Source organism: Rhipicephalus sanguineus, chromosome 6 (assembly GCF_013339695.2).
Source record: "Rhipicephalus sanguineus isolate Rsan-2018 chromosome 6, BIME_Rsan_1.4, whole genome shotgun sequence".
Taxonomy (NCBI): Eukaryota; Metazoa; Arthropoda; class Arachnida; order Ixodida; family Ixodidae; genus Rhipicephalus; species Rhipicephalus sanguineus.
Genome location: NC_051181.1, coordinates 126912709 through 126927439, shown reverse-complemented (window position 1 = coordinate 126927439; position 14731 = coordinate 126912709). Strand labels below are relative to the sequence as shown.

The 14731-nt window shown below is 46.5% G+C and overlaps 1 protein-coding gene across 1 annotated transcript in view; it reads right to left on the bottom strand.

The window, feature by feature from the left end:
* LOC119396373 (urocanate hydratase) overlaps window positions 1–14731 on the bottom strand; it is a 34349-nt gene continuing 19618 nt past the window's right edge. Inside the window, exons 10-22 of the mRNA XM_037663571.2 lie at window positions 14235–14343; window positions 10736–10806; window positions 9783–9880; window positions 9474–9537; window positions 9340–9372; window positions 7263–7351; window positions 6999–7069; window positions 6173–6271; window positions 4852–4951; window positions 3538–3619; window positions 2071–2119; window positions 825–875; window positions 1–172 (exon numbers count right to left, since the gene is read on the bottom strand). Coding sequence (XP_037519499.1) covers window positions 26–172; window positions 825–875; window positions 2071–2119; window positions 3538–3619; window positions 4852–4951; window positions 6173–6271; window positions 6999–7069; window positions 7263–7351; window positions 9340–9372; window positions 9474–9537; window positions 9783–9880; window positions 10736–10806; window positions 14235–14343 — 1063 coding nt within the window. The 3' untranslated portion in view covers window positions 1–25. The remainder of the gene's footprint in view (window positions 173–824; window positions 876–2070; window positions 2120–3537; window positions 3620–4851; window positions 4952–6172; window positions 6272–6998; window positions 7070–7262; window positions 7352–9339; window positions 9373–9473; window positions 9538–9782; window positions 9881–10735; window positions 10807–14234; window positions 14344–14731) is intronic.

Sequence of the window (14731 nt, the reverse complement as noted above, 5' to 3'; positions counted from 1 at the left end):
TGGCTGATGAACTCTTGATTGATCCCTAGAGCTTCCTTCCCGCCAGAACTTTCTTCACGAGCTGCTCATCGGCTTCGTTGGGCAGAGTCACCAGCAAAGCTGGGTCGTCCTTCATAGCTCGCTGGATGGTCTCGTAGGCGTACTTGTTGCCCGACCAACTTCGGCGGCACACCTGTAGCGCGGGGGAAAATTATTTGTTCAGTGAGTGAGTGAGTGAGCGAGCGAGCCACTTCAGTACTACAGCAAGGGATCTTGAGATCTCATCGTTTTCGTACAAGCGCCATAGAGCGCTAGGAAGCAGCAAAAGAGTCATATACTCCCCAGTGTTTAATGATCTTGTGCATTCAGTTTTGCGAATGAACGCAAGTTCTTGCAATGCCTTCGTTGAGGCCTTCATTTGCAAGTTATTTGCGAATGAAGGCATCGAAAAACGCTGTGTCATAGAGACAATGACGCCACGACATTTTCATTGAAGAGCGAAAGTTGACAAGCATTTGTTGCTTCTTGTAGCGCGCATTACCATTTGCATGGATGCGATAATGCGTCTAGTACATTCTGCACATAAGAAGTGATGCGTTAATTTTTCAGGGGCGAAGCACGTTAGGCTATCGGCGTCTCGGCGTACATCGTCGTCTATTTAATTGTAACGCCTTTAGTTGTAATTGTCATATGAGTACGCAAGTAGCAGTGGCTTCAAATTCATTTCAGTGCGCAAGGTCCCCAACCCACTACTACCTTCGGGATGATACGCGCATCAGAAATTTCGTAGCCGTGACGTCAGCCCAGCGTCCTGGCGTCACGGGAAATCAAAGCCGACTACTCACCCCGTTGTTGACGTCCCAGGAGAGAAGCGTCGTCAAACGCCCGTCCGCTTCCTGAAAACGGACAGCCAAGATTTACGTCACTTTTGATTAATTTATCGAAGTGTCACTCGCACATATCTGTAGCACCATCAATAACTGCAAGATTGAAACGTTAATTCATTGCTTCAGTGATCATTCATGATCACTGAAGATTGATATTATTCTTTGATTGATTGGTGTTGATATCTTGACTGATTTATATCATGATCACTCAAGGCAAGATTGATATAATTTGATCCTATCTGTAGAACAATTGATAACCGCATCTTTAGTGATCCTTCATGACGGGATTGGGAAATGCCCGTGGACAGTAGTTGACGGTCTCTTACGGTACATACATCAGGCACATGAGGAATGATGAGAAATCGTTGAACGAGAACGTCGGTAGAGTCGACGTTTCGTCCGCCTCGTTAGTACAGTGGCTACAGTGCTCGGCTACTAACTCGAAGGTCGCGGGTTCGATTCTTGACGCGACAGTCGCATTTCGACGGAGGCGAAATGCTAGAGGCCCGGGCCGTGTACTACGCGATATCATCATCATCATCATCAGCCTGTCTGCGCCCACTGCAGGGCAAAGGCCTCTCCCATGTTCTGCCAATCAACCCCCAGGTGTTATTATCAGAGCCGACGCTTCGACAAGAGCCCTGAAGAAGACGAGTCCTCTTGTCGAATTGTTGCATCCAGCGAACATTCCCTGTTCAAGATTACTCAGTACTTCAAGCCCCCATCAATTTTCCCTAAAGTTCTCTCTTGTTTAGACTACGGGGAATGTAACACGTACTATTTCTCGCCCTTTATTTTGTTAAATTGCAATTGATCGGCGTACGCTTAGCTGCAAACTATTAAACAGCCTTGATGCTTCACTTCAGCTGTCATCTGTTGTTGATTTATTTTCGTGAAGTGTACGGCCATGCGCTCACTACAGTTTATTACTTAAAGACCCCTCGATAATTTATTACGCAAGGAGCGGTGATGCATAAGTACACAACTAGCACGGTACGTGGTTGAGCACATGAACGAGAGGATACATGGGTTAAGTATCAAGTACTTAGCGCACAATTACATGAACCCAAAGCTTACGAACTAGAAGTACGTGAGAAAACACGTAGGTGTAAACATAAGCCACTATTATTTCATAGTAGCCAACATACTTAGTTCATATTGAACAAATAGGTCAAAACAACAAAAAGTACAACTTTTCTCTCACCTTGGTTCCATCAAGAACACGGCCGAACCCTCCGTTGATGACTTCTCCCCTGCGTAGATAACAAGCCGAAATCTGTTAAGTGAATAATTAATTTAATAGGATTCCGTCATACACACCTTATGATGTCTTTTTTTGTATATTTTATGTTATCGCACATATTTATTTACAACCTCAAGTTAACAAAATTGTTGTGAAGCTTACGCCAAGTTTATTACGATACACTTGTGTGATTTGTCCTCCCTTTCTCACTTTGCGCTCTGCTGGTAACATATTATTCATGAATATTACTTTGGTATTTTCCTGCCTGCCAGTGGTCGCCAAGCCACTCAGCTATTTTGACTGCTGCAATTAGTACCCATTTGCGAACAGTGATATTGCGTGGGTTCATTAGTACTATTGGTTCACGGTCACTTGCCACTTCAGATCGTACTAGCCAAGTCAGTAAAGACTTAGACGCTGACGTGTAGACACGAAAACCGTAGAAGGAAAACAGGCACCACTTTGATGTCTGTTACGCTTCACTCGCGTAAAGGTGAGCAATATGAGAGGGAACACCGAATTCTTGTGTAATCAAAAATTACCTGTAGTGTACCGGTATTAATGTGACATATTGAATTTAAAAAGATACCTTTCCGCTTGAGCATTTAGCATTATGTGGACTTTTGCGTTGGCCAACTGCGTTTAGCCCCTATGACTGTTAAAAGAAATTCCAGTGTTTTCACTTGTATTGCTCATTGCTCACGACGGCACGTGTGCCAGCACGCCTAACTATTGCTACAGTTAATCACTATGCCAACAACCTCACCTTTCTCTCATTCTAGCCAGTCAATATACTCCCCAGAAGGAGTCTGGCCTAATACAGCACAAGGTAGGATGTGGCGGAGACAGTAGCGGACCTACAGTTTTCTAGTCACACTGTAGCATGGCGTGAATGATCTGTAACACTTCTGAGGCCTTAGGTGTCTTACCAACGCGAAAACTGACCGTCGGCGTCAACACGAGTTATTAAAAATATTATCAGCATGTGATGACGTCACCATGACGTCTTCACGACGTCACAGATCGCGAAAATGTGTGACGTCATCACATTACGCGTAGTCGCTTGGTCAAAGGTTGGCCGATCGTGGGAGGCAATGAAAAACCGGGCGAGGTGCAGAAAGCTTGAAAGCTTGCAGTGCCTCTGATCTTGGAGGCAGTGCAAAACCACGTTAGGTGCAGAAAGGTGTCGGAAGGGGGCGGGGGTAGGATCAATACATCGACTGAGAAAAAAAAATTAGAAGATGGCTTTCGCCTTCAAGTCATCTTAGGCGAATGCATAAGGGAACCTTTGAGTTTTTAATGTGCACGTTGCTTTGACGGAAGTGTTTCAGTGGATGTATTGTAAGGAAGTGTCCTTTTTCATCACTCTTTATGACATGGGCATGATGTTAAATGCGGCAGTGATGTCAATTTTCCAAACGTACTGACCAGCCAACGCCCCCGCCATTGTGAAGGGCGACCCACGTCGCTCCCCTTAGGGCGTCGCCGACGAAGTTTTGCACGGCCATATCTGCAAAAAAAAAGATAATCGAAACGAAGCAACGCCACAGGCTTGTTAAATATGAGATGCCCCTTGTCACTGCGCTGTACTCTTCTCATTGCGCTGGACTCATCTCACTTATTTTTTTAATTTTCCCTATCAACTTCATTATGTAGTGAATTATCGGTCATTAAGGAATATTAATTCCAGATGTCTCACCAGAGCCCTAAAACTGAAACTTTGTAATCATAGTGACGTGGTGCTGGTCGCCGTAAATCAATGACATCCAAAGTTGGGGGTACGTAAAAACGATGTCATTAGTGCACGAGATGGTCAGATGGCATTTTTCAGGCAATGGGAAAACGTCCAGGTACCGTTCATCCTCTTTACTGCGTACCGCCGTAGAGAATAACAACAACAACAACAACAACAACAACAACAACAACAACAACAACAACAACAACAACAACAATAATAATAATAATAATAATAATAATAATAATAATAATAATAATAATAATAATAACTGTGATACGATTCTGAGGGGCGCCTTAGGGGAGGGCTTCGAAAACTTTGACCATCTGGTGTTCTTGAACGTGCACCTAAATCTAAGTGCACGGGCCTGTAGCATTTCGCCTCTATGAAAATGCGCCCGCCGCAGGCGGGATTCGATCCCGGTCAGCAGTCCAGCACTATAACCACTAGACCACCTTGGTGGGTAAAAACAAGAGTAGGTAACCCGGGGATCTGTATAAGTATCGTCCAGATGGTACTATATACGAGCTGTATCAGAACACCCACGCCAAAGTATGCCGAGATAGCCAAAGAAATCATGTCGCATTTTACACTATAGTCAGATACAACTTCTTAATAATTCTTCGGGTTAACGTCCTAAAACCGCAATATGATTGTGAGGGACGCCGTAGTGGACGGCTTCGGAAATTGCGACCGCTTGGGGTTCAATCTAAGTACACGGTCTTCAAGTATTTTCGCCTCCATCGAAAATGCGGCCCCGCCCAGTCGACCAAAGTACGGCAGCCGCTCGGCTCCGCGGCTAAAGAAGTAGTCCCGCTCATGCACTCGGCAATGTTCTCCGAAGGAGAGGTCGCAGGACACAGGCCGTCCGGCTCATGGCGTCAGTCCGGAGAGCGCGCCCGTTGGCGCAGGCTCATGTGCATCCGCCTTTGAGGAGGAAATGACGCGGACTTCTAAAGTGGTATTATGCGTCTATAGAGTGCTTTCTTCGAGAGCGATGTACACACCTGCAGTGAAGGCTGATCCGTCGTACACGTTGGACGTCTCCCTGTACGGACTGTCGGCACCGCTGACGTCGTGATGGTCGCGGCTGATCACCACTGGACCCTGCCGGGAGCAAACGAAAAGGAAATGACGTCACGGCGACTATCCATCAGACCAAAAAGTGCGTCAATGCGAAAAAGTGGCTAGTGGCCAGCGAAAATAACGGGACAAGTTTGAAGAACATGCGCGGTGCATGTTTCTGTCAGCGACGATTGTTGATTTTTATGAAGAACAAGGAAGGGCATGTTTTACGATGCGAAATAAAGGTCATGTAATGCGCGAAGGAGCAGTCAGGACGAATCATTTAAACAACGGTGAGCTAGAAAGAAAGAAAGAAAGAACATTGTTTCTCCTCACACTCGGTTGTTTTTGATGCCGGTTATTATATATATATAATAACCGGCATCAAAAACAACCGAGTGTGAGGAGAAACAATGTTCTTTGTTTGTTTGTTTGTTTCTTTCTTTCTTATATATATAAGAAAGAAAGAAAGGAAGATATATATATATATACATATGTGTGTGTGTGTGTGTGTGTGTGTGTGTGTGTGTGTGTGTGTGTGTGTGTGTGTGTGTGTGTGTGTGTGTGTGTGTGTGTGTGTGTGTGTGTGTGTGTGTGTGTGTGTGTGTGTGTGTGTGTGTGTGTGTGTGTGTTTATCCTTAGTGCCTCAGAAAACAAACCTCAAGAACGTATGTATCGTTCCATATCATTTATTGTTCATGCGCGTTCTTTATTAACTACAGTGTGGCCACTCTCCATTTATATTTTTTTATTTATATGGGAATACACGGGAAGGTAGACTACGTTAGAGCCTCGTCGGTATGAGCCAGTTTTTGAGGCAACGACAACATTTCGCCTAACACTAGGGGGTTTTGCCGAGTAACAGCTCTGTACTGCCGCGAAGCATACTCAGAAGAAAACAAGGTATGCATAATCTACAGAACTACTGTTAGGGATAGTTGCACGATTAAGCTTGCTAGGGTTAAGGCTTGTGCAAGTTGGTTCATATAGTGCAAAGAAGGGAGAACAGCGCTGAATTTTAGACGAACACAAAGCATGACAGACGACGACAGGCGCACGAAGGATGACGGCACCTGTCGTCATCTGTCATCTTTCGTGTTCGTTTAAAATTCAACGCTGTTTTCCCTTCTTTGCATGATTAAGTATGACCCCAATAAAATTAGCGCTGAATGCTGACGTTTCGGCGAGCGCAAGGTATATCCTTGCGCTCGCCGTTGGCCTAAAACGCAAAGCGGGAACGTAACGTGTCTAGTGTGCACGTACCTTGAGCCGTCCTTCCCTAACGGCGAGGTTGAAAGCGAGGGCAATCTGCGTCCTGCCCGTCTTGTCCGAGTAAAGGATTCGGGCCTGGGAGCCGACCACCTGCGAGGCACCGAGTCATTGCGGATAAAGTTCGTACTTGCGCAGCATAATTGACAATATGTTATAGTAATTTTCAGTTTCCTTGGGGGGGGGGGGGTTGGGGAGGGCGCCTACTCACCCCCCCCCCCTGACGGAACTGACTTGTCATGAGTCCCCCCGCTCCTCCCCGGTAAAAAAAAATCATGGCGCCGCCCCTGAGTATGCGGCAACAATCAATGCATGGTTGACAAATAGATGCTTAGAAACATGGAATGGTCTTAAAGTAGGGAAAGGTGCATGGGGCGGGTGTTGGAAGCAGCCGGCATCTTGTGCCAGAAAATTATTCGTGGCTTCAAACAACTTCACGTCGCCAACGCCGTGGTGAAGCGCAAAGTAATGCAAAGCCAGGACGTCATCACTAGCGTCCCAGTGCCTGGGCTCGGCGCGGCTGCGCGCTACCTTCCCCACGCCCGGCTCCGCCCTACCATCTGCGCCGCTGCCCGTCATCTCCACTCACCCCTTCCTCCTCTCCCTCCTCCACTCGCCTCCGCTATACTATGCTATACCCTCCCTCTTGCTCAGCCCCACATCATTCCTCTTCCCCCTCACTTCCCTTTCCCACCACTTGCTATGCATGGCTATGTTAATGCTAGGAACTTTCCCAATTTCTGTGCCACATACCCGCTTCGCTGTGCTGCGAACATGGAGAAAGAAGGTTCAAGTAACACCTCCACTGTAAATCACTCACCAGGTTGTGGTCTGCCGCCTTCTCAATCCAGGCGATGTTGTCCCTGTACTGCTGCTTCACGTGCTCTGGCACTGCGTGTTGGAGTGAACATCCGGATAGTTGGGTGAATTGGTTGTTTGAGCAGGGCGGGTGACTTGATTGAGTGGATCGGGTCAGTAGGTTGGTTGATTTGGTAGATTGAGTGAGTCGGTTGAGCGACAGTTTTCCTTATAGATAGCTGTTATCACGATTCAACTTTTTTTTTTTTCCGAACTCATCACGTACCGTTGGTCTTGAGCAGGTCCTTGAGCACAGAAGCGGCCAGTTTGTCTGTCAGCGCCAAATCGTCCTTCGATCCGGACAAGCAAACCCACCTGGAATAGATTTTAGCACATTTTTACAGAATTGTGGCCGACGATGTACGCATCGCGTGCGTCCTTAGCAGTGGCAAGGACCGGACCTGCGACCTTCGAATTGTTTCATATACATCAGAGTAGCGTGTTCCAGTGTATCATACTGACAAAATACAACGGGGAGTCAATGGGGAGCCATTTAGGGATTGCCATCTAAGATAACACTTTTTCCGTCCGCATGAATCAAACCATGAGCCCGCCCCGCCACGGCGGTCTAGTGGTTATGGCGCTCGACTGCTTACCCGAAGGACGCGGGATCGAATCTCGGCTGCGGCGGCTGCATTTTCGATGGAGGCGAAAATGTTTGAGGCCCGTGTACTTAGATTTAGGTGCACGTTAAAGAACCCCAGGTGGTCAAAATTTCCGGAGCCCTCCACTACGGCGTCTCTCATAATCACATCGTGGTTTTGGGAGGTTAAACCCCAGATATTATTATTAATATTAAACCATGAGCCCTGTTAAACGCGTAAATATTTTTAAAAAACGCCTCGAGAATGGAGTGCTTTATGCGTGCTACTGGGGTTCTTTGGTTTGTCCCATAGTCAACACCATAGGCGTGCGCAGGGTTATTCATTAAGGAGCGCCAAAATTCACCGTAGCGCTCCCCCCCCCCTTCTCCTGTTTGTCGTGTCTGAAAGCAAACACGCTACGCAGTAGCGGATGCAAGCGAAGCGATAACGGGCTTCTCAGAACTACCTGCCTTTGGTACCCGGATTTCCGGGGGGGGGGGGGGGGGGAGGAGTGACCAGGTCTTGGAATGAAACATTAAGCGTGTTCGGCCGCCATTATCGTCAAAAACCTCCGTGGCCACAACCCCTGCCCATTAAAAAATGGCGCTGCAGGTCCGACTGTGTCAAGCACAGATTTGGCGCCCCCCTTAGATGAATAGGGGTGGTGGCCGCCTCCCCTCCCCCCCCTCGTGCGCACACCTGTGTTTAACACTCCTGCTCTTGAGGGCCTGTGTGTTTCTACCGCGCGTTTCTCCAGTGATATACATTTATTTTATAATTTATATCCCTCACCCTGCGCGAATAAAGACGAGAGGTGAAGAGGAAACCCGTGTCTAGACTAAACTGGTCAGGTACATCGGTTTCTGAATTTCATCTCTCATTTTCTTTATATTTACTCTGCCTATAGGAATTGAAGAACGTTCGTATACGCAGAGTTAGATATAGGTTCGTATAACTCGTCGGAACGAAATGAAAACCAAAACCGAATACGAAAAGAAAACGATATTTTTGAGCAGACCGAAAACGTAGATGAAATACTTTTTATCGGTTTTCGGTTCAAGGGAAAAGATGGCTACCTGGAACAACCGAGTTCATGCAACGCGAGTATTGATGCATATTTCAGGTGATCACGTATCTCAGACAAGGATTCCGAAGTAAAGGTGTGTAGAAATTTTGCGAAAAACGAGAAGAGTGACAACTGGAGCAGTTTATTGAGGCGAAAGGCTTAGAATGCCCCATCAAACGCGAAAATCGATCATCCGCGTCGGCGTCCCGCGGCGTCAAAGCAACACGAGGGATGCAAAAAATCATCATCATGCGATGACGTCACTATATGACGCCAGAATGACGTCACAGATAGCCACACTTCGTGACGTCATGATGACTTCACATGACGTAATGTCACACGACGACGTCATTACATGACATCGTAGCTTGGTCAAAGGTGGGCCGATCACGGAGGCAGTGCAAAACCAGGTGAAGTGCCTCCGATCCTGGAGGCACTGTGTCCGCACGGTAACGTCCCCCACCTGAACTACATTAAAAACGCATGACGTCACTGAAATCAGCCAATGCAACTGAACGGGGCAACTATGCAAATTTTTGTTTGTGTGGGACAGTGACAGCTGAGGGCGGAGCTTGCATTTATACTTAGGTTGTAACATACTTTATAGATACCTTACAATTTTTTTAGTAGTCTTAAATCTCACAACAGCATACCTGAAGGGTCCGAAGCCGAGGGAAAAGATATCCCTGCAAAAAAACAAAAAGTAAATAAAGATCATCTCAAGCAAACCATTATGCGATGTTCAGGACGGTGCATACACCAAGCCGCAACATTCAAAAACACTCACCCCATGATGTCCTGCACGTAGGACGGGTAACGGAACCTGATCCCGTTGTGGCCGACGTCAGCGCCTGTAAACACACAAAAAGGAAGTTTGCGAGCAGTTTATCTATCTATCTATCTATCTATCTATCTATCTATCTATCTATCTATCTATCTATCTATCTATCTATCTATCTATCTATCTATCTATCTATCTATCTATCTATCTATCTATCTATCTATCTATCTATCTATCTATCTATCTATCTATCTATCTATCTATCGATCGATCGATCGATCGATCGATCGATCGAGACTGTCTGCTCGATCTTACCTGCCCTGGACGCTTCGAGGAGGAAGGCGTTCCCGTAATCCCAGAAGCACATGCCTCGCTTCGCCATCTTGTTGATCGCCGTAACGTGACGCCGGAGGCTAATCCCCAAGAAAGTGAGAAGCGGTATTAGGGTTAATTTATTGTTGCTTTCCTAGGCAGTGTGATATATAAGCATCACAGCAAAAATAAATAAATAAATAAATAAAATAAAAAGGAACTAAAGTAATGCTGTTCATCAAACAGCAGGTAAACTTCAGCTCGCACAAAAAAAAAAGAAAGAAAGAAGAGAAAAAGAAAAAGCGCACCCCCTCCGGTGGCATAACCGGGGTTTAAGGGTTCAAGACCCCTAATAGTATCGTAATAGTATCGTTTGTATTGCATTTTTACTGTGTTGTATTGTTGTGTAATTGTGTTGCTGTTAGTTACGCAATTGTATAATCTCAGATGTTAAAAAATTATTGGCTAACAATAAAATCTTGTTTGAATTTCTTGGGTTTTGTTTTTTTCCTTCTCTTCTTTTTGTCGGCCGTAACAACGTAGCGACAACGGTGTTGCGCTGCAGGGCTTGAGGACGCGGGTTCGAATCCCGGACACGGCGGCTGCATTTAGACGTGAGCGAACTGCAGAAGAATACACCGGTGTGCTTAGATATAATAATAATAATAATAATAATAATAATAATAATAATAATAATAATAATAATAATAATAATAATAATAATAATAATAATAATAATAATAATAATACTTGTTGGGGTTTTGCGTCCCAAAACCGGCCGGATTTTTAGGCGCACGTTAAAGAAAAAAAAAAAACAAATGTTGAACATGAATCCGGCGTCTCCCCCAAAATACGGGCGTGCCTCCATAATCATATCGTGGATTTGGCACGTCAAAAACCCCGGATATATATATTTTTTTCTACGTCGTACAGTGCCAGCAAATAGCGCAACACACCTTTCTTGCACGAGCATCTTAAAGGTCCGGGGGTCGTCTCTCATCTTGGCGTTCGCCTCCTCGTAAGTCAGCTGCCAAGGAGAAGAAAAATGAGAAAGTGGGGGGATAAATATTCGCGTAGCCGCAACTGCGGAGCGTCGCGTCATAAGTCAAGTGAGGAGAGCTAAGCCGTGGACTCCGTTGAGTTCGCGCGAAAAAGGCGCGATAATGGAGTTCTTGCGAAATTCGCGCAGACGTTGGCCTCTGCGTGTATGTAGCTCAACGCGAGGTTTGTTTGTTTGCTTGTCTTTCGTGTTATTTCACGTTTATCGCTGAAATTTCACGTTTCTCGTGTTATTTCTCGTTTCCCGCTGAAAGAAAGAAAACACGGAAACATATTCGCATGCCTCGCCTACTTCAGCAGTTTACGAGAAAGGGTAGAAAACCATCTGGGAGAAAACGATACAAACAGGTTGTTCCTCAATTCACCTCAGTTTATCCAACATTATTGCATATAGAAGCACCGTAAAATGCCATTTTAATGAATGGCTTAAAGGAGGTTGTGCCACTGTGGCATATAACCATAGGTGTGTGCTAAGGGGGGGGGGGGAGCAGGGGGGTTGTCGGCCCCCCTAATACCTCGTCTCTGAACTGCGTTCTGATCGTAAGCGCCTCAGCGTTTGGGGGTCGGGAAGAGGTGGTGGAGGTGGGCGCTACGGTGCAAGTTTACCCAGAATGCCGGAAGGGTCATCTCTTCCTGTTGTTTTACCCAGCCAGAGAGATTTTGTCAAGGTGTTCGCCTTCAAGTTTTGAATTTGGTGTAAAACATATCACTATTCACAAATCCCCGCCCCTAAGTGTTGTAATAAAGCATCCCCTCACGCCACTGGCGTATGTGGCAAGCGAGGGGGGGGGGGGGGGGGGCTCATGCTTGCTCCGAAATTTTTCATTTTTGTATGTGTACATAATATACACAGGTACATGTAAAAAGGCACGGACTAACATCCATAAAGGGGGGTAACACCCCCCCCCCCTCCCCTCCTCCCGAAAAGATTTCTGGCTACACCCCTGTCCCCCCCCCATGCCCTATTTCTTTTTATTTCTTTTCTTTCTTTTTTTCAATTTGAAATGCTGAGTCAGACGCGGCTGCGACCGCGACCATATTTGTTACTACGGTCGACAGACGGCGCAGGCCTCGCGCTCCTCGAGCATTTTGCAGCAGCTTGTTCGGCAAGTAGTTTGGAGGTCGCAAACGGCTTCGCCGCGACGTCACTGTTGGCGGAGTCACGTAACCCAAACATAACGTTTTCTCTCTTTTTTTTTTTCCTCGCCGAGAGTTCGAACACGCAGCGCGCAAAAAACGCTTCCGCTCCCTCCCCCTCCGAAGAAGCGTGGCATAAATCATTCCACCGAGCACTTCATCATAGTGCCAGCGACGATTTACGCCTCGTTGCTCGTCTAGCGAAAAAAACGCTCTCCTCTTCGAAACCTCGTGCTTTCTATTTCTTCTTCTTCTTCGTTGTGGCTTCCTCGTTTTTCTACGCGGCTCGCCTATTTTCGTTCCTCTCGCCGTTCAATCTATCTCGATTCCCTCGCTCTCTTTCCATCTTCCATCGCCCCAGCCGGCCATTGTTATACACTGCGACGCGTGCGACCATCTGTGTGTGTGTGCGCGCTCGCCGTGTATACACACAAACGTCTTCCTGCATTCCTGGCAGCGGGCAAAATATTATTCTTTTCCTCCTTCCCCATTGTCAGCGCCGTGCTCTATCGTACGCTGTCCCGAAGAAGAAGAAGGAGGCACGTATCGCCGTCAACGAAAGACTACGCAGTTTCCCTGGGCGACAAAACAAAACAAAACTACGCTTGCCGCGCTGCTGAACCGATAGAACTCGAACCATATGCTACACCAGCCTGGTGGCGCCGTTCAGACCTCTGGTATCATGGTACATGTCTGCGCACAAACCTAAAGCGTCAGGCAGCGCGTAAGCGGTGGATGCAGGAATCAAAGCCATGAGTCCTACGTGCATTGAACCGCAAGGTCAGCGTGGAGACGCGATGGGAGTTACGATGGTATATATCACGTAGTATGTGCGCTTCTAAGAATTCACACCTTTTTTTTTACTACACGACGCGTTCACCGCTATGAAAGGCGAACAGCCCGGCGGCGTCGTCTACCGGTGAACTCATTCGTGTTTTCTTTCCCTCTCTGCCTTGCGTAAGCGTGAAACATGTCAGGCGGTGAGCACGAACTTCTGATAGGTCAAATTCGAGTGGTAGACACTTTTCGCAGTGTTTTATCTTTGAAGATGCACTCACTGAATGTCTCACACTCCTGGACTTTCGAAATTGCAGCGCAGGTGTCGTTGGCCGGTCGATAATGTTGCTGGTGTTCCAAACCATAACCCGGTGTCTCTTGGCTTTCCATTTTTCCTACACGCTCGTATTGAAACGTGGTTTCCACCGTCATGAGATCGAAGCCTCCGTTCTCATTAGTACAACACGTTAGTCATTGATGCTAAGGATTGATACCATGCCTATACGCCATGTTAGAAATGTATGCGAGGACAAGGTCCGAGTTCTTGCAAGCATTCGGACCCGCAGTTCCCGTCAGGACTTAATGACACATACATGGAAAAGGCTTGAGCTTCGGCCCCTCCTGCAGAGGGCGACGCATGCACAAGGCAATTGCCGCGCTACCTACGGAATTCGCTGACGTCGACTCACATCATTCCAGCACTCCGATTGTCTTGGTAGTGTATGTTTCCTCAGCTTCCCATTAATGCTAAAAATGTCCGTTCGAGAGTTTGGCACACATGGGATGTCCGCTACTCTGTGTGTGTGTGTCTCTCTCATACATGAAAGGTGCATAGCAAAGGTGTAGTCCAGCTTCTGTTTGTACTCGTCCTCTGCATCACTGTATACAGTTTACTATCTTCATCTTTGGTTGATGCAGCTCTACATGGGACGAGGACGAAGAATTGGGAAGCACAGGACGGGAGCTGACTCGCAACTAAATTTTATTAGGAAATACTAAGGTATATAGGGAGATAGGTGATTCACATAATCGCTGAAAAGCCCCAAGCTAGGAAGTACAGGTATAAACTCTGATATCACAGTTTGGAAGCACTGCTTAGGTACATAAATTCTGCGTCACTGAGCGAAACTGACGGCACGCTGACCCACTTATCGCCTTTCCTTCAAATGTGGAAGGCCGGGAATGACTTTTCTTGCTATCTGCTGTTCATGGTGGGACATCGTGTCGCTAGAGAAGGGTGCGAAGCTATCCCGTGTGCACTGCATCAACCAAAGATGAACGCATACCAACCTAGCGCTCAAGTTTCCATTCTTATATAGTTTGCCATATTGTCTGCTTAGTAAATCACAATCGGGATCCGGCACAAGACAGTGCGTTTCCTACGCAATTTCTGGATCTCTATCAAGACCGTCTAGTCAAAGTAGACCAGGTCTTCCACTGTTCGGCTCACGCCGTCGTGCACAGGGTTATATACACACTGACCTGAACAGGGTAGTATCCGCCGTTGAACGGGTTGTGGCATGACGTCTGGTCAGAGCCCAGGTCCGCCAGAAGCTCGCCCGTGGTTTCCAGCTCCGTAGCCAAGCGCTCCCTGGTTGAACAGAAATTTAATAAATTTATTAACGAGCGACTTAATCATAAACAAAAGTTTCAAATCATTAAATCTTTCGAAGCTGCCAGACTACGATTCCTGGCTCCGTGGGCCCAACCATCGAGCGCAATATTGATGTATGTTGCCAAAACCTAGCCTTAATTTGTACATATAATGGCTTATTTTGATACACAGAATTCGAATAAAAGAACACTACCTCTAGTGCCTCTTTTTTGATAAGCATTGAACAGTGCAACATTGCCATTGCTGACCGCCTGTCACTCGCTACTGTCTTGATAATATGCCGCTTTAACACATACTTTAGAGTGTTTTTAAGAACATGTAATGCGTAAAAAGAGATAGTAAAGCTCATAGTGTAAAAGCTATG